A 27,354-nucleotide genomic window follows, 5' to 3' on the forward strand; every position below is an offset into this window, starting at 1 on the left:
GCCCTGGGTTAGGTCCCCAGCTCCAAAAAAAAAAAAAAAAGAAAAAAAAAAATCAAAAAAGTATTATTTTAGGGCCAACAAGATGACTCAGCAAGTTTAGATGCTTTCTGACAAGCCTGATGACCTGAGTTTGGTATCTGGAATATACCTAGTAGGAGAGAACTCACACAAGTTTCACGAGCTGTCTCTTAATTCTGCTCTCTGAAATGGAGGCTGGACTTCATGACTCACTTGTAATATAATAAACCAGAATGGCTGCCCAGGCTCCTTGGAATGGCCAAAGCCAAAGGGAGGGGCACTGCCAAGGCGGTCTCCACACCAGTTTAGTGACCCTAACAGTTGTGGGCACAAAGAGCACCGGCCCCCAGATCAAACTGTCCTTAAAATACTTTAAGGTCCCCTGATCGCCTCAGGGATGAGTAGTATCTTGGGGTGGCCACAGCAGATGAGCAGAGCCTGGAAGGGACCTGATTCCCACAGCTCTAGAGCTCTAGAGTCTAAAGTCAGTGACATCCTTTAGAGGGGCTGAGGGAGGACCCTTCCCACCTCTTCTAGCAGTTCCAGCTGTCCCTTGGCTGTACACACCCCTACCACCTTTGCCGCTTCCTTCTGTGTGTCTCTGGACCTCTGTCACTGGACTTGGAGCCACCTGGATCATCAGGGTGATAGTGTCTCTCCATCTTTAAGGGGACAACATCCTCAAAGATCTGTCTCTTGTGTGTGGCCACATTCACAGATACTGGGAGTAAGGGGTGCTCACATTACTCTGGGGCGCAGACCTGGGTACACCTGTCCAGCAGTCCCAGTGAGCAGGCATCTTTTCATTGAAAACCCACAGCTGAGGGTCCTGGGGTCCTCCTAGCCTGTTCAGGAAAGGGGCTCCAAAGCCATGCTTGCCTTTGTCCCCCTCCAGTCTCCTCTACACTACCAGGAGCATTTTTTGGTGGGGGTGGGGTGGGGGGTCCCTAACTGTTCCTCCAGGCATGGGACATAGGACAGCCTTATCCTAGGATCACAGGCTTGCAGAGGTCTCCTTGCCCTGGACCCTGCCTGATCTCAAGGCCATCTAAAGACAGAAGACCCTGCTCAGCTTTATAAGGAAACATACAGCTCAGTTCCTAGAAGCCTGGGTTGGGAGGCTTTGGTAGCACCAATAATATGGTTGATCTTATTTTCTTTATGTTTTACTCTTTTCATACTAACTTTTCTTGGGAGATCTCATAACTTTCCAGAAAGAAGTGTAGAACTCCAGCCCTCAGTTTCCCATATTGATTCTACCATGTGGATGATGATCTATGGGAAAATGGTAACCCTAATGCCTATGCTGGGGGACTGGCTTTCTGACCACATGGGATAACCTGAGAAAAAGACCCTGTGTTCAGTAGTTTATCACCAGTTCTTGTACTTTCTCTTTTCTCTCCTTCTCTACCTTGTCATTATTCTAGGTCCCCCTTCATGCCCTCTGCTCCCTTTCTGGTCCTTGTCCTTCCTGTTCACAGGAACAGTCTTTTACTAGACCATGGCCTGGCCACTTCATGCTAGAGAAATGGATGGATGGATGGATGGATGGATGGATGGATGGATGGATGGATGGAATGTTCAGTGGTCTGATTCATGAGAGGTGTTTCATTAATGATGTGAGTCAACAGGGGTCTCTTTTGTTGCTTCAGGACTACCATATTGTGACCACTGCAATCAGACTGCTTCAGAGCAGCCCAGACAGAAAATGGAAGTGTCCAGGGTGAGACCAGTCGCCTAAGTGGGGCGGGAGTGGGCTGAGCCGCCCTCCTGCAGCGCCGCGCATGCTCTGTGTCCCCCCTTTGCGCCCCGTTCCCACGCCGCCGTCGTCACCCCCGCCCCAGGCACGCCTGCTTGCGCGCCCTGCTCCTCCTCCGCAGCAGAGGACCTGGCCGAGGGTCGGCCACGCAGGACGAACCTCCTGAACAAGGTGAGACCGACAGCCATCTGAAAGCTCAGAACCTCTCCAGGATACCTCCCTGGAGAGCTTCTTGGAGGCAGCATCCTTGGCTTCGGGTTTTACCTGATCTAGGGGTGCGGAGAGGAAGCCAAAGCTGCCTAGCGTGCAGGTAGACAGGCAGGCGGGAGAAGGGAAGCTCTAAAGATCACTGGCCTGTCTCCGCAGGAGTGCGGAAGGGAAGACACAGGTGGCCTGAGGATGGACGGAGGGGCTGTAGTGGGAACGTTTGGGGCAGCCCTGGGCAATGGGACAGTGCTAAAAGAGCTGGGCAGGATCTTTCAGGGATTCTGTTTGCTAGTGCCTTGGGAAGAGGAACTGGGCAGAGGTGGGAGCTGGGGAAGCTGGGGGAGCAGGGGAACCGAAGACTTATTTTAGTATTTCTCTTCTGATTTTCAGACCTGGGGCTGACACGACAGCATTGCACAGCTGATCTGCCCAGGTAATTTAGATTTTATACCTCTGGGTGTGGGAAGTCTGGGGAAGCTCCAATTATGAGGTCACGGCACTGTTACCCAGGGGCACCTGGCAAATAGCCCACAGGCACAAGCCCTGAGAGCCCCCAGACTGGGACAGGCTGTCAAAATCATAAGCCTGTGGCTCTCAGGAGTGGAGAGTTGCGTCTTTCCACGGTGTGTGTTGAGTGTTCATTGATTGCTCTTCCAGGGAAGAGCAAAAAGCTTAGTGAAGCCAATGCCTTGGAAGGAAAGACAGAGGGAAGGTGGGAGAACAGGTAAGGGAGTGAATAAAGCTGAACTGAACAGGGAATTGTGCCTAGTGCTTCCCTGCAGTACTAGTTATGACTAGTTCCACCTAATAAGGATCTGTCAAGAACCATTAAAAACCAGGTTGTGACAGAATTGTCTGAGGTCTATCAAAGGAGATGGGAAAAAATCCTCCTCTTTATGGTTGAAGTTCTAGTGACAGAGCACAGGCCATTTAGATTACCGACTACATGGGTTGAATGAAAGCTAGTAAGAGCTGAAAAGGGGGAAGCCCAGTTGCAAATTTAGGTGCTGGGACTAGAAAATGTCTGCCCAAACTTGAAGGTGATAAAAGAATAAGGCACATGTTTCTGTTTTGAAGGAATATTCTAGGCAGAAGGAATAGCTGGTACAAAGGCCCTGAGGCAAGCATGCTCTGACTCATGACTGCAGCTAAGGGAGGAACTGGGAAAGGAGGAGACAAATGGGCTGTGTGGGTTTACTCTGGTGACAGTCTTGGTTCAGACTGTGCAGAAAAGGTCAAGATCTGACCTACCTGTTCAGAGGATCCCTCAGCAAGCATCCATGGTTAGTGGCCCTCTAATGGCCCCCTCCTCCTAGAACTAAGCTTGGGGCCAGTAGTTGCAAGAGAGCTCCCTCAGGGCTTTGGCAGGCAAGGCTCCTTAGCCATCCATCCCTAGTAAGGTGGTAGTAGGGCAGTTAAGTAGAGCCTCGCCTCAGGAGCAGCATGCAGGGCTGAAAGATGTAGTTGGGGCAAGAGCTGCTAGAGGAAAAGTTCTACCCTAAGTAACCTGATAGCCCTCCTTCTGGATGAAAAGGCCCAAATTCCCCGCTGTGATGTGACTAAAGAGGATTCTGTTTTCCTTGCTGTTTATTTGGTGGATTTCTGGTTCCTTTATCTAGGGAAAGCACCCCACCTCGTGGTAGCATGTAGGATGGGCCTACAGGTCCTTTTCTCTGCCAGGCTTACTGTGCCTGCAGTAGACCACCCTCTCCTCACCTTCCTCCTTCCTTGGTCCATGCAAAGAGGGCTTGAAGAAGCCACTGCTGGCCTGTGATCAAGACCCTTAGCAGGACTAAAGCCCTGGGGAAGGTGTTGCTGGTTCACTGTTTCCCAGGTGCTTGCCTGAGACCCAAGCCTTCTGGATCTGCCTCAGGCAGGCCCAACTCTATATGAGAACAAAGCTGAGCTCCAGGCTTAAAATTTCCCTTCAGCTTATTCTGTGTTCTGGAGATCCGCAACATAGACAATCCAATGGGAATTGTTCTTCAGTTCTACCAAGCTTCCTTCTTCCAAATGCACACACACACGCACGCACGCACGCACGCACACGCACACGCACTCGCACATACACACACATAAACTCGGACATACCACCCAGAAGAATGGAGCTACCTAGGAGTTACCTGGGATCTTCATGAGGATAGGGTTTGTTGTGTCTTTGCAAGAGCTGAAATCATGACTGATATTTAGGGAGTAGGTCTCAAACACTGCTGTGTATCATCCTCGTGTGACACTTCCAATAGGTCTATCCTCCACAGGTAAAATCCTGAACATGGGCCTGGCTCTAGGACAACACAACAGCAAATGTGAGGAGGGATAAACTGCCCCTTGCTTCTGAATTTTCTGATAGGAATAATGTCATTGTGGTGCCATTGTGGTAGTGAACAAGCACATTTATGTTATTTTTGTTTGGTATATCTGTGAAAGAGAATGCAACAGGATGCACACAAGATCAGAGGACAGTTTCTGGAAGTCAGTTTTACCTAACATCTTGTTGAAGGTGGAGTCTCTCTTGTCTCTGCTGAGTTGCATACTTTAGGCTAGACTACCAGACAATTCTTCTCTTACCTCATGAGCACTGAGATTACAGATTCACACCATTATATGTTTTGTTTGTTTAAATATTTATTTATTTATTTTATGTATAAGTACACTATAACTGTCTTCAGACACACCAGAAGAGGGTATCTGATCTCATCACAGATGGTTGTGAGCCACCATGTGGTTGCTGGGATTTGAACTCAGGACCTCTGGAAGAGCAGTCAGTGCTCTTGACCGCTGAGCCATCTCTCCAGCCCCCGTTTTGTTTGTTTAAAATGTGGGTTCCATGAATCAAATCCAGGTTGTCACGCTTGCATGACTAGTGATTTTACCTGCTGAGCCATCTCCCTGGATCATGTTGTTTTTTCAAAAACAACCATTTTAATCCAAAACCCTTGTAAATTTGGATCATTTCCACACCTCATAAGTGTTACAGAGTGTCCATAATGAAATGCACATGTAGCCTGTGGGCATCCAAATAATTGAAAGAACCCCTGTCCCTCCTTATTTGAATGTGTACATTTGCATGTAAGCTCTATGCATGTTTATGCAGGGAGGCCAGAAGTCAATGTGGGTCTTAATCGCTCTCAACTTCAGATCCTCCTACTAAGTAAGCACTGAACCATTTCCGTGTCTCTTTTCCTCCTTGTTTAAAAAAAAAAAAAAGATGAGTCAAGAGAACACAGTTTGCAGGGCTGAAGAGATGGCTCTGAGGTTATGTGCACTTGTTGTTCTTCCAGAGGACCCAAATTCAATTCCCAGCACCCACATGGCAGCTCAACAACCATATATAACTGCAATTCCAGGGGATCCAGTACCCACTTCTGGTTTCTGTGGGCAGCAGGAGTGCACTAATATATAGACATGCATGCAGGCAAAACACCCATACACATAAAATAATAACATAATTGTTTTAATTAAAGGCACAATTTTAAAGGACATTATTAAGTGATATTCAGTGCTTTCACTGTGCTGCTCAGGCTTCCTATCTAGTTCTAGAGCATTTTTATTGTCCCATGGGAAACCCCTGAATCCACTAAGTTATTTTTTATATCTGGTCTCTCAGCCCAGCTTTCTGGCTATGAATTTGCCTCTTTTGGACTCATTCACTTTATAAAGGTTTGGGAATTCGTGACATCGTGGTAAATTAAAGGCAACAAGAATTCTCATATTTGGTCACTGAATGAGAGAAATCAGCCACGTGGGGCAACATGAAGGGGGCATTTAGGGACAAGGAAACTGTTAGGATATCATGTCCATAACAGGAATTGGGTGAGTTCCCTGTGGGTTGGCTAGTAGAAGCCACCAATTTTTTTGGGATCTAGTCCCTGATTGAGAACCTGGTTGGAAGTAGGCGGGAGTGAGTATTTAGTGGCCCAAGAGACTGGAACCTTAATATGGGACATAGTAAGAATGGGAGCTTGGCAAACTACCTACAAAAGACAAAGATTTTAGCCACAACTAAAAGCTAGGTCAAAGCAGCTCTTATGAAGTGCCATGTTAAATCATATAAATGGAATCATACAACATGTGGCTTTTTGTGTCCAGGTCTGACATTTTTAACTTAGCAGAATATCCTCAGGGTTCATCCATATTGTACCATACATCAGAGTTTCCTTCCTTCGTATGGCCAAATGATACTGCATTGTTTATATATACCATATTTTGTTTATCCATTTGTTTCATGATAGATGTTTAGACTGTTTCTGCCTTTTGGATAGTGTGACTGTTATGAATGTGGGTGTATAGGTTTTTATGTAGACATCTGTTTTTGTGTTTTTAAAATTACTTTGAGTTTGTATTCAGGAGTAGAATTTAACTCATTGAATAACCATCCAAATGAACTTGTTTTGCTTGTGTTGGGGGAGATTAGGGATTGTGTGTATGTGTGTTTCTATGTGTGAGGACACGCATGCATGGTAATGCACAGATACATGTGTGTGTATATATATATATATATATATATATATATATATATATATATATATATGTGGCTAGAAGTAGACATCAAGTGTCCATCTCAATGACTCTCCACCTTGGGCTGGAGAGATGGCTCAGCGTTGAGCACTGACTGCTCTTCCAGAGGTCCTGAGTTCAAATCCAGCAACCACTTGGTGGCTCACAACCATCTGTAATGGAATCTGATGCCTCTTCTGGTGTGTCTGAAGACAGCAACAGTGTACTTACATACATAAAATAAATAAATCTTTTAAAAAAATGACTCTCCACCTTATATATGGAAAGACAGTTTCACACTCAAACTTAGAGCTGGTCAATTGGGTAGTTACTTACACTTAAGTAGTTAGTTTAGCTACTTAGCTTGCTCCAAGGTCTGTTTTCTGTGTGCCTGGATTACAGATGGGCTACCACACCCACTTATATAGGTAAGAGATCCAGTCTTCAGTCTTGACACTTGAACTGTCTCCCCATGGTGTGTGTGTGTGTGTGTGTGTGTGTGTGTGTGTGTGTGTGTGTGTTCTTGTGTGTTTAGGCACACATGTCCATGTGCATATGAAGGCCAGAAGACACAGATGTCATTCCTCAGGAGCCATCCACTTTGGGTTTGTTTGTTTGTTTGAGACTTCTCTCAGCCTGAAGCTCACTTGTAATTACAAAAATGCACCATCAGACCCAGGTTTTTATTTTAGAGGTTTATTTATTTTGCATGTATGAATGTTTTCCATGCATTTATGTGCCATGTGAATGCCCTTAGAGGTCAAAAGATGATGTCAGCTCTCCTGGTTCTGGAGGTACAGATGGTTGTGAGCCAACATTTGGGTGCTAGAAACCCACCTTGGGTCCTCTGGAAGTACAGAATTTTCTTAACCTTTGACCCATCTCTCTAGTCTTAGGCCTAGCTTTTTACATGAGTTTTGGATATCAAGCTTGCATCTAATCATATTCGCATGCTTGGAAGACAAATACAGTACTACTGACGAACCATATTCTAGCCCTATGCCAATGGTTTCCATAGTTATTTTTTCCTTTGCTCTGGTCATTGTTATTCAGCTTCCTATTACAGTAAGAAAATGCTTGATACAACCAGGTTATACAGAGAAAATGTTTGCTATGGCTCACAGGTTTTGAGCTTTCAGCTTGCTAATTGGCCATAGCTTTGGGCCTGTGGCAAAGTACATCAATATGATACAGCAGAATCATTCTCAGAATCACAAAGAAGAAAGAAGCGACCAGAGTCCCACTATACTTTGAGAGCACACTGACAATGGCATAAAGATCTCCAGAACACGGAATAAGCTGAAGGGAGATTTTAAACCTGGAGCTCAGCTTTGTTCCCATATAGAGTTGGGCCTGCCTGAGGCAGATCCAGAAGGCTTGCGTCTCAGGGCAAGCACCTGGGAAACAGAAAATCATCTTGTAAATCCAGCAACACCTTCTGCCTTAGATTCCATCAACACTTGGGCTGGTTCATCTTCATTGTCAAGTGGACTGGATTTGGAATTACCTAAAAGACTTCTGGGAATGTCTATGAGAATATTTCCAGAGAGACTTAACTAAGGAGGGAGGACTCACCCTAAATAAAGGTGGCACTGTCCCATGGGTTGGAGTCCTGAACTGGATAAAAGGGGAAAAGGAGCTAGAAAGATGATTCAGCACATGAGTGTCTCTTCTTTGTTCAGAGGACCTAAGGTCAGTTTCCAGCACCCATATCAGGTACTTCCCAACTGTCTGTAATACCAGCTCCCTGAAAATCCAAAGCCCTTTATTAACATCTGTAGGCAACTGCACTCAGGTACACATCCCCCCCATATAAATACACACACACACACACACACACACACACACACACACACACATATAAAAAGGAAAAAAGAGAAACAGAACTCAGCACTAGAATTCATCTGTCTCTGTATCTGTTTCCTGGGTGTGGCTGCCTTAAACACCTGCCACTGTGCTTTCCCCTCTGTGATGGACAATATACACTCAATTTGTGAGTGAAAATAAACTCTTAAGTTGCTCACAGCAATGAAAAGAGCAATGAGTGCTGGAAATGTTTCATTCTTTGTTGTTGCCGTTGTTGTTGGTTCATGGGCTATTTTAAACTTAGCATACCATTTTTTCAATTGTTTCAATATACACATTTCTTTAAAAGAATATTTTTCTTCTGTGCCTCAGTGCTGTTATCTACCCAACATGTGAACACTGGTGATTACTCCTGAACCATTCTTTGGTAGCCACCTCACAGTCTCCATCATCTTCAGCGACTTTGATGACTCTGTTCATCATACCAACATCTTAAGACTAAATCTCTTATCATCTATAAAAAAAAAGTCTTCCTCCCAGCTTCCTTCCACACATGATACTAATTTACAGAGGCTGTGCTAGTTGCCTTGTGGAAAAACTGCAGTTGGATCAGTCCACTTGCATTTCTGGCTTCATGCTCCTCATGAACCCAAAGCCTCAACTCAGCTTGCAGTTAGAGGGCTGTGGTCAGAGTACTTCTCTGCTCATCCTAGGAACAGATCTGTCCCAACCTCTGCTCCACATTTAACTTACAATTAACATTTTGATGTGTGATGTCCAAGTCTCCTCCAATCTTTCACCTAATAATTCTATCTGTCCCATCTTTTTTTTCCCCATCTTTATTAACTTGGGTATTTCTTATTTACATTTCGATTGTTATTCCCTTTCGAAGTTTCTGGGCCAACATCCCCCTAACCCTCCCCCTTTATGGGTGTTCCTCCCATCCTCCCCCCCATTACCGCCCTCCCCTCCAACAATCCCGCTCACTGAGGGTCCAGCTTTGGCAGGACCAAGGGCTTCCCCTTCAACTAGCCCCGTGACTAGGCTATTAATTGCTATCTATGCTGTTGGAGCCAAGGGTCAGTCCATGTATAGTCTTTGGGTAGTGGCTTAGTCCCTGAAGCTCTGGTTGGTTGGCATTGTTGTTCATATGGGGGGTCTCTTGAGCCCTTCAAGCTATTCCAGTCTTTTTTTCTGATTCCTTCAACGGGGTCCCGTTCTCCAGTTCAGTGGTTTGCTGCTGGTATTCGCCTATGTATTTGCTGTATTCTGGCTGTGTCTCTCAAGAGAGATCTACATCCGGTTTCTGTCAGCCTGCACTTCTTTTCATCCATCTTATCTAGTTTGGTGGCTGTATATGTATGGGCCACATGTAGGGCAGGCTCTGAATGGGTGTTCCTTCTGTTTCTGTTTTAATCTTTGCCTCTCTATTCGCTCCCAAGGGTATTCTTGTTCCCCTTTTAAAGAAGGAGTGAAACATTCACATTTTGGTCATCCTTCTTGAGTTGCATGTGTTCTGTGCATCTAGGGTAATTCGAGCATTTGGGCTAATAGCCACTTATCAATGAGTGCATACCATGTGTGTCTTTCTGTGATTGGGTTACCTCACTCAGGATGATATTTTCCAGTTCCCTCCACTTGCCTATGAATTTCATAAAGTCATTGTTTTTGATAGCTGAGTAATATTCCATTGTGTAGATGTACCACATTTTCTGTATCCATTCCTCTGTTGAAGGGCATCTGGGTTCTTTCCAGCTTCTGGCTATTATAAATAATGGCTGCTATGAACATAGTGGAGCACGTGTCTTTTTTATATGTTGGGGCATCTTTTGGGTATATGCCCAAGAGAGGTATAGCTGGATCCTCAGGCAGTTCAATGTCCAATTTTCTGAGGAACCTCCAGACTGATTCCCAGAATGGTTGTACCAGTCTGCAATCCCACCAACAATGGAGGAATGTTCCATCCTCACCAGCATCAGCTGTCACCTGAGTTTTTGATCTTAGCCATTCTCACTGGTGTGAGGTGAAATCTCAGGGTTGTTTTGATTTGCATTTCCCTTATGACTAAAGATGTTGAACATTTCTTTAGGTGTTTCTCAGCCATTCGGCATTCCTCAGCTGTGAATTCTTTGTTAAGCTCTGAACCCCATTTTTTTTTCTTTTTTAAAAAAGATTTAGTTTTTTCTGTATATGAGTACACTGTCGCTGTCTTCAGATACACCGGAAGAGGGCATCAGATCCCATTACAGATGGTTTGGAGCCACCATGTGGATGCTGGGAATTGAACTCAGGACCTCTGGAAGAGCAGTCTGTGCTCTTCACCGCTGAGTCATTGCTCCAGCCCGCCAAAATCTTTTTTTTCCCTGCCAAAATCTTTAAGTGATATATTATATAAATAAAATAAGTCCCAGCCCTGAGGGTTATATGTCCTTCTATAGCCTACTCTCATGTCCCTTTAAGCCTGGCACTATATTCCATTGAACATATCATCATCATCATCATCATCACCATCATCACCACCACCACCACCACCACCATCATCATCATCATTATAATTTTGTTGCTTACATTGTTTTATTGCCTGGCTCCTGCTGAGTATGGCATCCTGCCTTTGAACTCTCAAGCCTCCTGCTTCAGCTCAGGTTACAGGCATGTGCTACTGGTTGAGGTCGCCTTTTAGAGTAAGTGTTATTTTGGTCACCATTTAGGAGACAGAGTCTGAAAGGTAGAGTGACCGTCCAAATGCATTGGTGAAACATGGCCCAGTCACAGGGCACGCCCAAGAAGACTGGCTCCAGAGACCACGTGCCATCAGTGCCCAGTAAAGACATGGTATCAAAGGGAATAACACTCAAAAATGTATATAAGAAATACTCAAGTTAATAAAAAAAAAAAAGACATGTATCACCACGGGAACTATGCTAGGCTGCTTGTTTCATGCCACTTGGATCTCGGCTCATATCCTGGGTCAGTTCCTTGCCTGTTAAGTCACTGAGGGAGATGCTGGCCCATTGCAGGCCTCTTCCCACAGGTACTATGGCCCATAGACACCCGAGGAGAAGGGAGCATTTTTTCTCTTGACTGGCAGGTCTTGGGTTAGTTCTGTCCCCAGGAAAGATAACCCAACATTTCAGGTCCACCCTCAGTCCTGGCTTCTCTTGCCTCTTCGGTGCCACTGGAGCTTGTCACTGTCAAGGGGACCAGTCGGTCAGTTACCTCACTGGCTGAAATGGAGCCCAGGGTTGGACTCAGAAGAACTGGATGTGCCAGATGAACTATGCAAGAGAGTGAGATACGGAAGAACAAGAACAAAACAAAACAAAAAGGCATAGAAACCACCACTCTCACAAAGTCAGAAAGCCCAAGTGGTCAGAGTCTGAGAAGAAATGGGAGAAAAGATAGGAGGAGAAAATGACTGTGTCAGGGCCCTGAGGAGCGGAGGACACAGGAGCAAAGCAGCTACTCCTCACCTCCCAGTGGAGAGTGTGAGTGGGCTTTCCAGTTGATCTAATCACATGGGGCCCAAAGCCCAGGCCAGGTGTGTCCAGGTCGACAGCTACCTGGGGATGGAGGCGTAATTAGCGTGGGAGGCAGCAGAGAGATGCTGATGCAGATCTGTCCGGGCATCCAGAACGTCCACCTGGTCATCCTCATCCTGGTGGAGCCTGGCAGTGTCGGGATCCGGCAGCAAGATGAGTTCAGTGAGGCCATGGAGGTCGGAAACACGGCGGAAAGTCTGCAACACCAGCACCATGGCAACAAGGCCGAGGAAGAGGTATGCTGTGACAAGCATCTTGTAGAGGGATCAGTAAGGCTGGCCCTGGGCTTCCCCAGGCACATAGGCCAATGGTGGACAGAGAGATGAAGCAGAAATAGAAAGCATCCAGAAAGCTCCAGGCCTCCTCAAGGTATGAGAAGACAGCAGCCGGGATCAGGAAAAATATAGCCACTATGACCATCAGCAGGGCCACCAGGTGCCAGCGGGCTGCCCGCTGCGGGTGCCAGCCCCAGCGCAGGCTCAGCCAGGACAGGGGTGCATGGGTGAGCAGCAGTGACAGGCGCTGGGCTGAGGCAGTCAGAAGTAGCATGGTGACAGGCACGCCCAGGAGTGCAAAAACGATGGAGAAGGCTTTGCCTGCATCGGTCAGTGGGGTCGTGTAGCCATAGCCCACGGTGGTGACTAGCGTGCTAGCGAGGAAGAGCGCTGAGGCGAAGTCCCACGCGGGGTCCGAAGCATTGGCGGGTCCCGATGCGTTGACCAGCACTGGGCGCCCCAGCCGTCCGGCCGCCAGCACCCGCTCCACTAAGGCGTCCAGGGCGTGAGCCGCCACGCACGGGCTGTTCCGCAGCAGCTGCTCCGCAGCGTCCCCTAGCTCTGCCCGCAGCCTGGCTTCCCTGTGGCCGCTCCAGCCACACCAAAGGCAGCGCGCCAAGCTCCAGGTACCCGCATAAGCAGCCAGGGCGCTAGCCAGGAGCGTGCCCGCGCATGGTGCCCCTACAGCCCTGTCACCCGCTGACGTGGCCCCCTGAACCCCATTTTTTAATAGGGTTATTTGTCTCCCTGCAGTCTAACTTTTTGAGTTCTTTGTATATTTTGGATATAAGGCCTCTATCTGTTGTAGGATTGGTAAAGATCTTTTCCCAATCTGTTGGCTGCCGTTTTGTCCTAACAACAGTGTCCTTTGCCTTACAGAAGCTTTGCAGTTTTATGAGATCCCATTAGTCGATTCTTGATCTTAGAGCATAAGCCGTTGGTGTTTTGTTCAGGAAATTTTCTCCAGTGCCCATGTGTTTTGAGATTCTTCCCACATTTTCTTCTATTAGTTTGAGTGTATCTGGTTTGATGTGGAGGTCCTTGATCCACTTGGACTTAAGCTTTGTACAGGGTGATAAGCATGGATCGATCTGCATTCTTCACATGCTGACCTCCAGTTGAACCAGCACCATTTGCTGAAAATGCTATCTTTTTTTTCATTGGATGGTTTTGGCTCCTTTGTCAAAAATCAAGTGACCACACACCTGTGTGTGGGTTCATTTCTGGGTCCTCAATTCTATTCCACTGGTCTATCTGTCTGTCTCTGTACCAATACCATGCAGTTTTACCACTATTGCTCTATAATACTGCTTGAGTTCAGGGATAGTGATTCCCCCGAAGTCCTTTTATTGTTGAGGATAGTTTTAGCTATCCTGGGCTTTTTGTTATTCCAGATGAATTTGCAAATTGTTTTGTCTAAATCTCTGAAGAATTGGATTGGTATTTTGATGGGGATTGCATTGAATCTGTAGATCGCTTTTGGTAAAATGACCATTTTTACTATATTAATCCTGCCAATCCATGAGCATGGGAGATCTTTCCATCTTCTGAGGTCTTCTTCAATTTCTTTCTTCAGAGGCTTGAAGTTCTTTTTTTTTTTTTTTTTTGGTTCTTTTTTTCGGGGCTGGGGACCGAACCCAGGGCCTTGCGCTTCCTAGGTAAGCGCTCTCCCACTTCAAGCCCCGAGGCTTGAAGTTCTTATTGTACAGATCTTTCACTTGCTTGGTTAGACTCACACCGAGGTATTTTATATTATTTGGGACTATTAAGAAGGGTGTCATTTCCCTAATTTCTTTCTCGGCTTGTTTCTCTTTTGTGTAGAAGAAGGCTACTGATTTATTTGAGTTAATTTTATACCCAGCCACTTTGCTGAAGGTGTTTATCAGGTTTAGTAGCTCTCTGGTGGAACTTTTGGGATCACTTAAATATACTATCATATCATCTGCAAATAGTGATATTTTGATTTCTTCCTTTCCAATCTGTATTCCTTTGATCTCCTTTTGTTGTCTGATTGCTCTGGCTAGAACTTCAAGAACTATGTTGAATAAGTAGGGAGAGAGTGGGCAGCCTTGTCTAGTCCCTGATTTTAGTGTGATTGCTTCAAGTTTCTCCCCATTTAGTTTAATATTAGCTACTGGTTTGCTGTATATGGCTTTCACTATGTTAAGGTATGGGCCTTGAATTCCTATTCTTTCCAGGACTTTTATCATGAAGGGGTGTTGAATTTTGTCAAATGCTTTCTCAGCATCTAATGAAATGATCATGTGGTTTTTATCTTTCAGTTTGTTTATATAGTGGATTATTACATTGATGGTTTTCTGTATATTAAACCAATCCCTGCATACCTGGGATGAAGCCTACTTTATCATGGTGGATGATTGTTTTGATGTGCTCTTGGATTCGGTTTGCCAGAATTTTATTGAGTATTTTTGCATCAATATTCATAAGGAAAATTGGTCTAAAGTTCTCTTTCTTTGTTGGGTCTTTGTGTGGTTTAGGTATAACAGTAATTGTGGCTTCATAGAAGGAATTCAGGAGCGCTCCATTTGTTTTAATTTTGTGAAAAAAATATTTTTTTGGAGCTGGGGACCGAACCCAGGGCCTTGCGCTTGCTAGGCAAGTGCTCTACCACTGAGCTAAATCCCCAACCCCTGTGGAATAGTTTTGATAGTATTGGTATGAGGTCTTCTGTGAAGATCTGATAGAATTCTGCACTGAACCCATCTGGACCTGGGCTCTTTTTGGTTGGGAGACTTTTAATGACTGCTTCTATTTCTTTAGGAGTTATGGGGTTGTTTAAATGGTTTATCTGTTCCTGATTTAACTTTGGTACCTGGTATCTGTCTAGGAAATTGTCCATTTCCTCAAGATTTTCAAGTTTTGTTGAATATAGGCTTTTGTAGTAGGATCTGATGATTTTTTTAATTTCCTCTGATTCTGAAGTTATGTCTCCCTTTTCATTTCTGATTTTGTTAATTTGGACACACTCTCTGTGTCCTCTGGTTAGTTTGGCTAAGGGTTTATCTATTTTGTTGATGTTCTCAAAGAACCAGCTTTTGGTTCTGTTGATTCTTTGTATAGTCCTTTTTGTTTCTACCTGGTTGATTTCAGCTCTGAGTTTGATTATTTCCTGCCTTCTACTCCTCCTGGGTGTATTTGCTTCTTTTTGTTCTAGAGCTTTTAGGTGTGCTGTCAAGCTGTTGATATATGCTCTCTCCTGTTTCTTTCTGCAGGCACTCAGCGCTATGAGTTTTCCTCTTAGCACAGCTTTCATTGTGTCCCATAAGTTTGGGTATGTTGTGCCTTCATTTTCCTTAAATTCTAAGAAGTCTTTAATTTCTTTCTTTATTTCTTCCTTGACCAGGTTATCATTGAGTACAGCATTGTTCAACTTCCATGTGTATGTGTGCGTTCTTCCCTTATTGTTATTGAAGACCAGCTTTAGCCCGTGGTGGTCTGATAGGATGCATGGGATTATTTTCATCTTTCTGTATCTGTTGAGGCCTGTTTTATGACCAATTATATGGTCAATTTTGGAGAAAGTACCATGAGGTGGTGAGAAGAAGGTATATCCTTTTGTTTTAGGTAGAACATTCTATAAATATCTGTTAAGTCCATTTGGTTCATGACTTCTCTTAGTCTATCTACGTCGCTGTTTAATTTCTGTTTCCATGATCTGTCCATTGATGAGAGTGGAGTGTTGAAATCTCCTACTATTATTGTGTGAGGTACAATGTGTGCTTTGAGCTTTAGAAAGGTTTCTTTTATGTATGTAGGTGCCCTTGTATTTGGGGCATAGATATTTAGGATTGAGGGTTCATCTTGGTGGATTTTTCCTTTGATGAATATGAAGTGTCCTTATCTTTTTTGATGACTTTTGGTTGAAAATTGATTTTATTCATGATTAGAATGGCTACTCCAGCTTGCTTCTTCAGATCATTTGCTTGGAAAGTTGTTTTTCAGCCTTTTACTCTGAGGTAGTGTCTGTCTTTGTCTCTGAGTTGTGTTTCCTGTAGGTAGCAGAATGCAAGGTCCTCATTGCGTATCCAGTTTGTTAATCTGTGTCTTTTTATTGGGGGAATTGAGTCCATTGATGTTAGTAGATATTAAGGGATAGTGATTGTTGCTTCCTGTTATATTCATATTTGGATGTGAGATTATGTTTGTGTGCTTTTCTTCTCTTTGTTTTGTTGCAAGACGATTAGTTTCTTGCTTTTTCTAGGGTGTAACTTGCCACCTTATGTTGGGCTTTACCATTTATTATCCTTTGTAGGGCTGGATTTGTAGAAAGATATTGTGTAAATTTGGTTTTGTCATGGAATATCTTGGTTTCTCCATCTATGTTAATTGAGAGTTTTGCTGGATACAGTAACCTGGGCTGGCATTTGTGTTCTCTTAGGGTCTGTATGACATCTGTCCAGGATCTTTTGGCTTTCATAGTCTCTGATGAAAAGTCTGGTGTGATTCTGATAGGTCTACCTTTATATGTTACTTGACCTTTTCCCCTTACTGCTTTTAATATTCTTTCTTTGTTTTGTGCATTTGGTGTTTTCACTATTATGTGCTGGGAGGAGTTTCTTTTCTGGTCCAATCTATTTGGAGTTCTGTAGGCTTCTTGTATGTTTATGGGCATCTCTTTCTTTAGGTTAGGGAAGTTTTCTTCTATGATTTTGTTGAAAATATTTTCTGGTCCTTTGAGCTGGGAGTCTTCACTTCTTCTATACCTATTATCCTTAGGTTTAATCTTCTCATTGAGTCCTGGATTTCCTGTATTATTTGGACCAGTAGCTTTTTCCGCTTTACATTATCTTTGACAGTTGAGTCAATGATTTCCTATGGAATCTTCTGCTCCTGAGATTCTCTCTTCCATCTCTTGTATTCTGTTGGTGAAGCTTGTATCTACAGCTCCTTGTCTCTTTTCTTTGGTTTTCTATATCCAGGGTTGTCTCCCTTTGTGCTTTCTTTATTGTTTCTATTTCCATTTTCTATTCCTTCACCTGTTTGATTGTGTTTTCCTATAATTCTTTCAGGCATTTTTTGTGTTTCTTCTTTAAGGGTTTGTACTTGTTTATTTATGTTTTCCTGCATTTCTCTAAGGAAGTTCTTTATGTCTTTCTTCAAGTCCTCCATCATCATGATAAAATGTGATTTAAAATCAAGATCTTGCTTTTCTGGTGTGTTTGGATATTCGGTGTTTGCTTTGGTGGGAGAATTGGGCTCTGATGACGCCATGTAGTCTTGATTTCTGTTGCTTGGGTTCCTGCGCTTGCCTCTTGTCATCAGGTTGTCTCTGGTGTTACCTTGTTCTGCTATTTCTGGCAGTGACTAGACCGTCCTATAGGCCTGTGTTTCAGGAGTGCTGTAGACCTGTTTTCCTGTTTTCTTTCAGCCAGTTGTGGGAACAGAGTGTTCTGCTTTCAGGCGTGTAGTTGTTCCTGTCTACTGGTCTTCAGCTGTTCCTGTGGGCATGTGTCCTGAGTCCACCAGGCAGGTCACTTGAAACAGAAAAGTTGGTCTTACCTCTGGTCTCAGGCCTGAAGTTGCTCCTCTGAGGCTGCGTTTCAGTTCTCTGTGAGGGCAGGAACTAGAAAGGCCTGCCCATCTTTTCTCGGGTCTCTGTGCACAGTGGGTCCAGATGGCGCTAGGTGTTTTCCTCTAGAGTCAGAAATGTGGGCAAAGTGTAGTTTCTTCTGGCTTCCCAGGTGTGTCTGCCCCTCTGAAGGTTTAACTCTCCCTCCCATGGAATTTGGGTGCAGGGAGCTGTTGACCTGGTCCCTTCAGATCTGGGTGTGTCTGGACTGCAGGGGACCTGCCACTTGAGTGCCTCTATCTTCCTGTTCCCAGAGGCCCTATACAGTTTCCTCTTGGGCCAGGGATGTGGGCAAGGGTGGGCAGTACTGGCGGTCTCTCCTGCCCTGCAGTCTCAGGAGTGCCCACCTGTCTGGGCTGAGCTCTCTCTCCCACAGGGTTTGGGAGCAGGGAGCTGTGGGCCGGACATGATCAGGGAGTTTTGGGCTCCAGCTATAAACTGGAAGTGTCCGGTCCCAGAGAAATTTTGCCTCTGTGTGTCCTGAGTTCTGAGTCCACCAGGCAGGTCACTTGGAGCAGAAAAGTTGGTCTTACCTCTGTTCCCAGGCCTGAAGTTGCTGCTGGGGGGCTGTGTTTCAGCTCTCCTTGAGGGCAGCAACCAGAAGGGCCTGCCCCGCCTTTTCTCGGGCCCCTGCACACAGGGGTCCCAGGTGGCGTTTATCTGTCCCATCTTAAAGGTCAGTCTTTTAAAAATATATCCTTAATTTTAGTACTCTGTGTGTGTGTGTGTGTGTGTGTGTGTGTGTGTGTGTGAGAGAGAGAGAGAGAGAGAGAGAGAGAGAGAGAGAGAGAGAGATACGCGTGTGCTGAAGAATAACTGGAGAGATTCTGAGTTCAATCCCCAGCTACCACATGGTGGCTCACAATTACCTACAGTGAGATCTGGTGCTTCTTCTGGCCTGGAAGCATATATGTAGTACTGGACACTATGCATGACATATAATTTTTTAAGAATATACATGTCTGTAAAGACCAGAGGCATCTGATCCACTAGAGCTGAAGTTATAGATGGATGTGAGAACCCTGATACAGGTACTAGGAATTGAACTCAGGTTCTCTGGAAGAGCAGCAAATGCTCCAAACCACTAAACCGTTTCTCCACCCCTTTAAGTAATCTTTGTTTTTGGTTTTGGTTTTGGTTTTGGTTTTGGTTTTTTGGTTTTTTTTGTTTTTTGTTTTTTTTTGCCTGATTCATGAAACTGCATCAGAAACATGACTTTATAATTAGTCAGTGTTGACTTACAGGACCTGAGGGCAATTTAAGTGGGTAAATGTGTTTCCTAGACTCTGTCCCCTCTTTCTCTCCTATGGCCCTATCATTGCCAAAGAAACAAACTGTAGTCACCCACCAGGGCATAATGAAACTCTTTGACCCATTACCCTTCTGGGCTCCCTTTTGGTTTTTCTGCTGTTTTACTCAGGACTTTCATGTTGTCAGTCTCAAGTCTATTAGAACAGCATTCTTGAAGCAAATGGCTCTAACTAGCTTCTACATGAATTGAAGTTTAGAAGCCTGAAGCTAAGTTAACTTTGTCTACTCTGTCAAGCCCTTGGCATGAGAACCAACTCTTTTCAGTCCTCACTCAGTCTCATTGCTTAAGTCCATCCTCTCAGTTTTTAGCACAAATGAATGCCATAGGGAAAGGCCTGTGTCCTGGGCACATTATTGCCTGTGTTCCTTTGCAACCATATGGCCACTCTCTGTCTGACATCACCTCTTAAGAGAGCCCCTGCCCATCTCCTGTAGATCCCACTTCATTGTGCCTCTTTCTGCTCACTAGCAACTCTCACTCTGCCCCTGAAGGTTGTGGGCATGTGTTTGGTGTGTTTTTTTAAATATGGACCCAGACACTAGAGAATGAGAACCAAAATGGAGCATCCATGAATGCCTAAAAGTTGGAGGGAGAGTATGAAGGGCAGAAGAAAGAAACTAAAAAAAGAAGGAGGAGGAGGAGGAGGAGGAGGAGGAGGAGGAGGAGGAGGAAGTGAGAGGGAGGGGAGTGACTCATTGGTTTAGAACACTTTGTTGCAGTGACCCCATCAAGCTATAAGAAATGTGTAATAATCAGTAGCCTATGTGAAGCTTCCAGAGGTTGCAGATACTGAGCCTATGGTGTCTGTAGAAGAGGTCGACCACTCTTCTGGAACCTCACCATTCACACACACACACACACACACACACACACACACACACACACACACACACACACACACACACACACACACACACACAGCCTTGCCTTGCCTTGCTACCATTTGGCAAGAAAAATAAACCAGGTTTTGAAACAAGCTGGGGTTGGCTTTGCAGCAGCCACAGGCTACACCACCAGGCCAGCCTGATCTTACTCTTTACATGTCTCTCAGCCTTTCAGCTGTGCTTCGGTTGGAGCCCTGACTATGGCGGCCATTCTTCTGAGGGCAAAGCCCAAGGTAAGTGGTTAGTCTCCCCTTCACTGTCCCAGAATTTGTCCTTAGCAGTTTCCAAGTGCTTCTGCTATATGGAGGGAGCTTTTTGCTGCCCCCCCATGCAGCATGTGCTGCTTTCCTGAGTCTCCTTTGCTAGGTTTTCTACTTCTGTCTTCTCCTCTTTCCTGAGACAAGACTTGCTGCTGAGTCTCTCCTGACTGCTAAACTCTCCAGGGACAGGGAGCCATGTTTTTATTGTTTGCATCTAGGATTAACCTAGCATTTTAATTCCTGACACATAATTGGCTTGCTTTTTAGGTGACAGTATCTTTTGAGGATGTGTCTGTGTACTTTACAAAAGACAGAATGGAAGCTTCTGGATCTCAAACAGAGGAACCTCTACAAGCAGGTGATGCTGGAAAACTATAGTCATTTGGTGTCAGTGGGTAAGTGACTCTAGTTCTGAATTTTCTTGCTTGTTGATTGCTATGAACCCAAGAATAAGTACATTTCTTTATCTGACCTATACTTTGTAGGTCAGTTATGCTATTAAAAATAAACTTCTAAATAGCTTGGACTTTTAAATGCTCAGGATATAATCAATAATGACCTGTCAGACCCACACAAAATCATAGATTCCCAAAACATCTTTCTATTGAGAAACAGATAGCAATTAAACTGAAATATTTATTTACAGCATTTTAGATTCATTTTTAACAGCACATGTAGTTGACATTCAAACTGCTTTATAGAAGTTAGCAACATCTTCCACTTACGAAGGCCATGAGGCCAGGTAGTGCACTTGATTTCCAAGCCTGGAGAAATGTAGGCAGGAGCTAGGGCAACTTCCTTCCAGCTGCTTCAACATTCTTCATTCTCCTGTCGTTGTGCATCTGCAAGAGACTTTCCATCTTGCCAATTCCACACAAACCCAACATTTCTTCATTTCTTTGAATAGGATTTGCTTTCTCCAAGCCTAACCTGGTATCCCAGCTGGAGAAAGGGGAGAAGCCCTGGATTAGGGATGGTGGAATGGAGAGTGCAGCAGGATCCTGTGCTGGCGAGCAAGGTACCCTCAGCTAACTTGATAGTGTCAGGGGTAAAACGGGCTGGCCTAAGGAAGGAAGGTGATGTGGGCTGGAACTTTGGGTGAGAAGCCCTCTTTAGTGAGGATGTCAGTCCCCCAATGCTCCCTTCCTGCTGAGACTAGATGAAGAGAGGCTTATCTGCCATGGTGTTACTAGTTCTGTCCACTTAACAGCATACCCTCCTTCTGCAATCCCTTCTGTCTGCTTGATGGTTCCCTGATGGGGAGGTGAAAGGAGGGGAAACACTCCACAGAAGCCCAGGGAAGTGACACTGTGGGTGGCTCTGTCGTTACAGGAAATAGGATAAAGAGCAAGACTCTGACTCCAAAACCGAAACTTTTCGGAAGAGGTCTCCTCAGAGACACCTCGGGATCCTCATTACAGAAACGTCCTCATGATTTCAGGCCAAATCCCATTGTAAGGTATCAACACTCCAGAATCGCGGATAAGCGGTATCTATGTCAGCAGTGCGGAAAATCCTTCAGCCGCAGCTCCAATCTCATCAAACACCGGATCATCCATAGCGGTGAGAAACCGTATGAATGCAGCGAGTGTGGGAAGCTGTTCCGGCGCAGCTTGGCGCTGCTGGAACATCAGCGCATCCACAGCGGCGACAAGCCTTATGAATGTGGTGAGTGTGGCAAAACCTTCACGCGCAGCTCCAACCTTGTCAAGCACCAGATCATCCACAGCAGTGAGATGCCGTTCATGTGCCGCGTGTGCGGCAAGGTGTTCCGGCGCAGCTTCGCGCTGCTTGAGCATGCGCGCATCCACAGCGGCGAGCGGCCCTACGAGTGCTCTGAGTGCGGCAAGGCATTCAGCAGAAGCTCCAACCTCATAGAGCATCAGCGCACCCACAGTGGCCGGAAGCCCTACATCTGCCAGGAGTGCGGGAAGGCCTTCAAGGGCATCTCGCAGCTCATCCACCACCAGCGCAGTCACCGTGGTGACCGGCCCTTTGCGTGCGGCGAGTGCGGCAAGGCCTTCCGAGGCCACTCAGGGCTCAGCCAACACCAGCGGGTCCATAGCGGCGAGAAGCCCTATGAGTGCAGCGAATGCGGCCGGGCCTTTGGTCGCCGGGCCAACCTTTTCAAGCACCAGGTGGTGCATGGAGAGGTGCGGCTCCAGCTCCGCACCCGAGGGAAGGGTTTCCGGCGCGGCTGCATGCTCCTGGAGCGGGGTCTCCGTGGGCAGAGTCCCCAGGAGGCTGGAGAAGGTAGCTCGGCTGAGCCTCAGCCCATCAACACCAATGAGAAGCCCCAAGTGTGTGAGCGCTGCGGCCAGGTCTTTGAGAACAAGTTGCTGTTGTGTCGCCACTTGCGCATCCATGACGACGAAGATGACAAGAAACAGAAGCCTGTTACTTCGAGCACCTCAGCTTTGGAGGATAAGTCAATACTCAGCCAACATCTGGAAGCCCAGCCCACAGAGGAAAGCGACAGTGAAGGCAGTGTAGTTTTCCTGTATGCTGAGATGCCCCAGGGACCATCCTCACCTTGAGGCCAGAAACAGGGCAGCAGCTCAGAATGGCAGGATGGCCTCTTCCCCAGTGTGAAACAGAGAAGCAATTCAAAATGACAGTGCCCCACTCCCCTCCAGTGTAGTGTGACCTGCTCCTTCCCTGAGGGGTCAAAAAGGAAAGCTCCCTCCCTAGTCCTTGATGATACAATTGATGCCTAGAGATTGTACAGGAAGGCTCCTCAAGGGGCCCTAGGCAGGGTTCTCCTCCTGTGTGTGTGTGTGTGTGTGTGTGTGTGTGTGTGTGTGTGTGTGTGTGTGTGAGAGAGAGAGAGAGAGAGAGAGAGAGAGAGAGAGAGAGAGAATGCTTGGGTATGTGAAAGCCTGTGTGAGTGGGGGCTCCAAGTGAGCAGATTTGTATTCTACAGAGTTGGTTTTTCCCATCCACATGAGAATTGCCTGGTGTGTTTAGGAGGGAAGCAGATATGTCCAGGCAATTCTTGGCACAGTTACCTTGAAGTTTACAGACAGATAACCCCATGACCTTTCCCCTGTTTAATGTGGGGTGGTTCCTTCTCCTTAAGAGTTGTGCTTCTAGGGAAAATATACTAAAGGCACTTTATTCCATTAAAAGTTTATAAATTGAAGGGGCTCTAAAGTTGACTTGATGCTTTACAGGAAAGCACAGGGTACCTGCTGTCCTGGGGCACAGGCTGGGCTATGTGTGAAAACTTGGACCCTATGTATATGCCTCTTGATGTTGTTTGGAGGGTCTGTACCAAACCTGTTATCTTGCAGAAAGGTTAAAGCCCACAGACCTGAGGGTCTCCATTTTGAGAACAGTGTTCCTTTCCTCTAGTGCCTCATAGGTCTAGATAAGACATGCCACTCCTACCCACTGACTGTCCCAATAACTAAAGTTTCTCTGCTAATCCCTTTCACAGAACTCATTGTGTGCTGATGAATGGTTAGGAATTTGCACTTAAATGACCCCTGAAATGAATCTGCCCACACAATTATCTTTCAGATGACATTTCTTAGAATATTAAAGTTGCCATTATCTTATATGCTTTGTTTGCGGGTAACAGTTGGAAAATGGACATCTTTGTTATATTAGAGTGTTGGGGAATTGATCTTTTATAAAAATCCCTCAGGCAAAGGGTGTAACTCAGAGGCGGAGTATATGCCTAGCAGACCACAGGTCCTGTGTTCCATCCTCCCCCCACCCCAGTTCAGACAGGAGAAAGTGCCTTCCCAGCCCATAACTGGTGAGTATGGTGGCAAGTTGGCCTTCCAAGTGATGATATGACACCCCCCCCACGCACACATACACTTCTCTTAAGCCTGGTTGACTTTTCTTAGAACTAAGGGGAAGGTGTTTCATAAGAAAACCTATAGCAGTTCTATTCTGCCTGTGCTATCTCCAGAAGCCCAGGAGATCTGTCCTTGGTGTACTCAGCCCAGCATCCTGGATATCAAGCTACTTTCCAGTCCTCTCATGTCCAAGGGGTAAGATTTTGTCACAAAAGCTCCCTGAGGACAGGTGGGTGGTACAGATAAAGTGGAGGCTGCCCTTGAGCACTCCAAGGAAGAGTGATGGCACCTTCCCTGCCAGGTTAGGTGAGGTTCAAAGACAACTGCCTCCTACCAAGAGAGTATGAGAAGACCTGGAGACCTGGGATGCTGGCTGGGGCCCTGGTCACAGAATAACTTCAGATATTCTTAAGCACACGCACAAACACACACACACACACACACACACACACACTTTATGTATATAAAATGTTTTGTGTAAGGTTCTAGTTTGTAGCTTATTCTTATCTCCGTGCCCCCTCCGGTAGATCCTTACCTTCTTGTTCTATGATTGCTTTCTCGTGAGCCTGCAGTTGTGTGTTGTGCTCCGCCTTATGTCTTCACTCCAAGTCCCATGCTGGGCACACCAGTGAAAGAGCCTTCCTCTTAGTGTGCTGAACTTAGGCTATGTAGTGGGCTTCAGTGGCCCCTGGAGCAGTCCAAAGTATCTGCTACCTTGGTTTCCCACTAGAAAAAGGAATACTAAGAGTAGTGTCTTTTAAGTCCCTGGTGAAGTAATTGCTCAGACAATCTCTGCTAGGGCCGGCACAGATACAGGGAACTAGGCCTCATGTAGAGCAAGCGCCCACAGTGGGAGGCTCTGTGCAAACTGTCATGTGTTCTTAAATACTCATTTCCATGGCTCTGGGAAGGGAATGCATGATACCTATCCTCCAAGCCTGCCACCAGCTTCTATACCCAAAGATAAGTCTCCAGAGAAAAGGCCATGTGTAGTCATTTGCCACAGAAAGTGAGGTCTGCAGGGAGAGATGTAGAGCACTTTAGAGTGGAGTACCCTGAAATGTTCCAGGGTCCCCAGTGGTTGCTACATACATAGCAACACATCTCAGTTTTCTACTTTATTTCCTGTTCCTAGATGTTTTCAACAAGTCAGTTAGGAGTAGTAAGTTCTCTCAGGTATGGTAATCAGGTGTGTAAATGAAAAGGACAGGTTTCTCCTGGAATAAAGTCAGAGTACCCAGAGGGATGCTTGTGCTTTTCCCCGTTTTGTGCCTGAAAATTGTGCTCCATCCCTTGTGCTAGATGGGGACTGGGGCTAATCATTCATTTGTGTGTCTTAAGGGGCAACTAGGTTGTAAATGCTTAAACTATCAAACCTCCCGCTGTTTTCTAGTTCCTCCTCTTCCTATCCCCCCTCCATACTTTACCTTTAGACCATTTGCCTTTTAAGACTTTGGGTGCTTTTCAGGTGCTGTGTGAATGCCCTGGCATTGTCTCCAGGAAACTGGCAGGTGGTTCTTTCTGAATTTATCATGAGGTGGAAGTTTTCAACGTTTTGTTGGTTGAAAATAAGACAGCTACTTGGAAAGGGCTTTCCCTGTGTGGAGAGGGACTGTTTCAAGGATTGAAGTAACAGACAGTAATGAGTTCAAAGTCAGAAGCAAGAGTCAACTCCGAGCTAGAAAGATCCTAGAGTGATGCTAGGATTATTGAGAAGGGGTTGTTTGCCATGTGGGAGGGCCTGCTTTAGTCGGCCCAGGGTACAGGCTTCTCACAGGGCCCCATATTGCAACTGTGAGACCAAGCCTACGCAACAGGTTCCTAAAGAGAAAACTCCATCAAGAGGGACCACTGTGCCTGTTTTCTCTTTCTGGTTTTTTGTTTTTGTTTGTTTTGTTTTGTGCTACCACATTTCAGGCAGCATGGAAGCACCCACCCTTATAGCTTTCCAAACAGGAAGTAGAATATAGGGACTTCAGGTTTGGGGGTTGGGGAGCATTGCTGAAAAGTGCCTTGGTTGGGAGTGAAGGGGATATAGTGTATCAGGGAAGCCCACAAGTCTCAGAGGGCCATTGTTTCATGAAACCACAGATGAATTGGGTCTTATGAAAACATGAAGCTAGCTGGGTTTTCTTTGGAGGGTGGTGTTATTTTAAGCCTGTGTAACCCAAGATGCTCTTTGACTCTTAATTCTCTTGCCTCTACCTCTTAAGTGCTGGAATTACAGGGTTGGGCCACCATGCCTGGGTTCTGAAGATTCTTACATTCTTATGTTGAAAGTAACATCAGTTCAAGCCCTTGCACATTTAAGAGAGAAACAGTGCCTCCTTTTGTGTTCAGTCTGGTCCCTCTCCACCACCTAGGAACGATGAGAGCAGAAATGAAGGCCTGCTATGCATTTGGAGGCTAGTGATACATTAACATTCTTTGACAGATTGATGGGGGTATAGGTTATACAGCTTAAAGTGTACAACTGTGGATGAGTTATGATGGGTGTCCATACTCTTAAAGTCATCCCGTCTGTCACGTCAGTGAACATTCAGCATCTTGGTCAATAACTCCTCCTTTCTTCTCCTCCTATCCCACCCTTACAACTACTGCTTTCTATCACTAGTGATTAATTTCTGTATAAATGGACTTCTACAGTGTGTGTCTGGCCTCTTAGTGCCATTTTTAGATGTTTCCAGGTGTTTGTGTGTATATCCACACTTCATATTTATCCCAGTGTATAAAATGGCCTCTAATACCTGTTGATGCCTGTTAATTATTATTTCCATTCTTTCCAGTTTGAGTCAAATAAAGCTGCTATCTGTATGCACATTTCAGCATTAACGTGTTTTTATTTCCCTTGAGTACATACATAGGAGTAGAATAGCTGGTTCATTTGGTGACATATTGTTTAACTTGGGAAAGAACTGCCAAACTTATCCAAAGTGGTTGCATTATATCTGCAATAGCTGTTGTATGAGAGTTCCAGTTCCCTCAACCCTCACCAACACTGGTCTGTCTGACTTAGTGTAGCCATCCTAGTGTGTGGAAAGTTGTAACTCTTTGTGCTTTTGATTTCATTTCCTTCATGACGATCTTTGCATGTACTTGTTGGTCATTCACATTTACTTTGAGAAGCATGTTGATCTCTTGTCCATTTCAATTGAATTGTTTGTCTTCTTACAAAGAATTAGATTCTAGACTTCAGTCTATCATCAAATACATTTTTAACAAATGTCCTCTTTCAAACGATATATTTTAAATTTTTAGCTTATATATTTTTGGTTGTAATGTAGAACTCTTGTCAAAAAAGGTCACAAAGACATTCTATCTGCCTATAGGACTTTTTATGACTTGGAAATTTTGGTGATAGTCTTAGGAGTTTAGGATTGGGGTTGGGTTTTGATTTA

At 45.3% G+C, this 27,354-nt stretch overlaps 1 protein-coding gene and 1 pseudogene across 1 annotated transcript; one reads left to right on the forward strand and one right to left on the reverse strand.

The window, feature by feature from the left end:
- Positions 1-1,892: 1,892 nt before the first annotated feature.
- Positions 1,893-22,987, forward strand: Zfp92 (ZFP92 zinc finger protein). Its single transcript, XM_032890381.1, is given in 7 exon segments — positions 1,893-1,948; positions 2,375-2,417; positions 20,055-20,120; positions 20,415-20,453; positions 20,455-20,542; positions 21,055-21,156; positions 21,480-22,987. Coding segments are annotated over 5 exon segments (1,467 nt in total). The 5' UTR covers positions 1,893-1,948; positions 2,375-2,417; positions 20,055-20,087; the 3' UTR covers positions 22,685-22,987.
- Positions 11,543-19,120, reverse strand: LOC116888221 (annotated as a pseudogene).
- Positions 22,988-27,354: the final 4,367 nt, after the last annotated feature.

Source organism: Rattus rattus, chromosome X (genome assembly GCF_011064425.1).
Source record: "Rattus rattus isolate New Zealand chromosome X, Rrattus_CSIRO_v1, whole genome shotgun sequence".
NCBI lineage: Eukaryota > Metazoa > Chordata > Mammalia > Rodentia > Muridae > Rattus > Rattus rattus.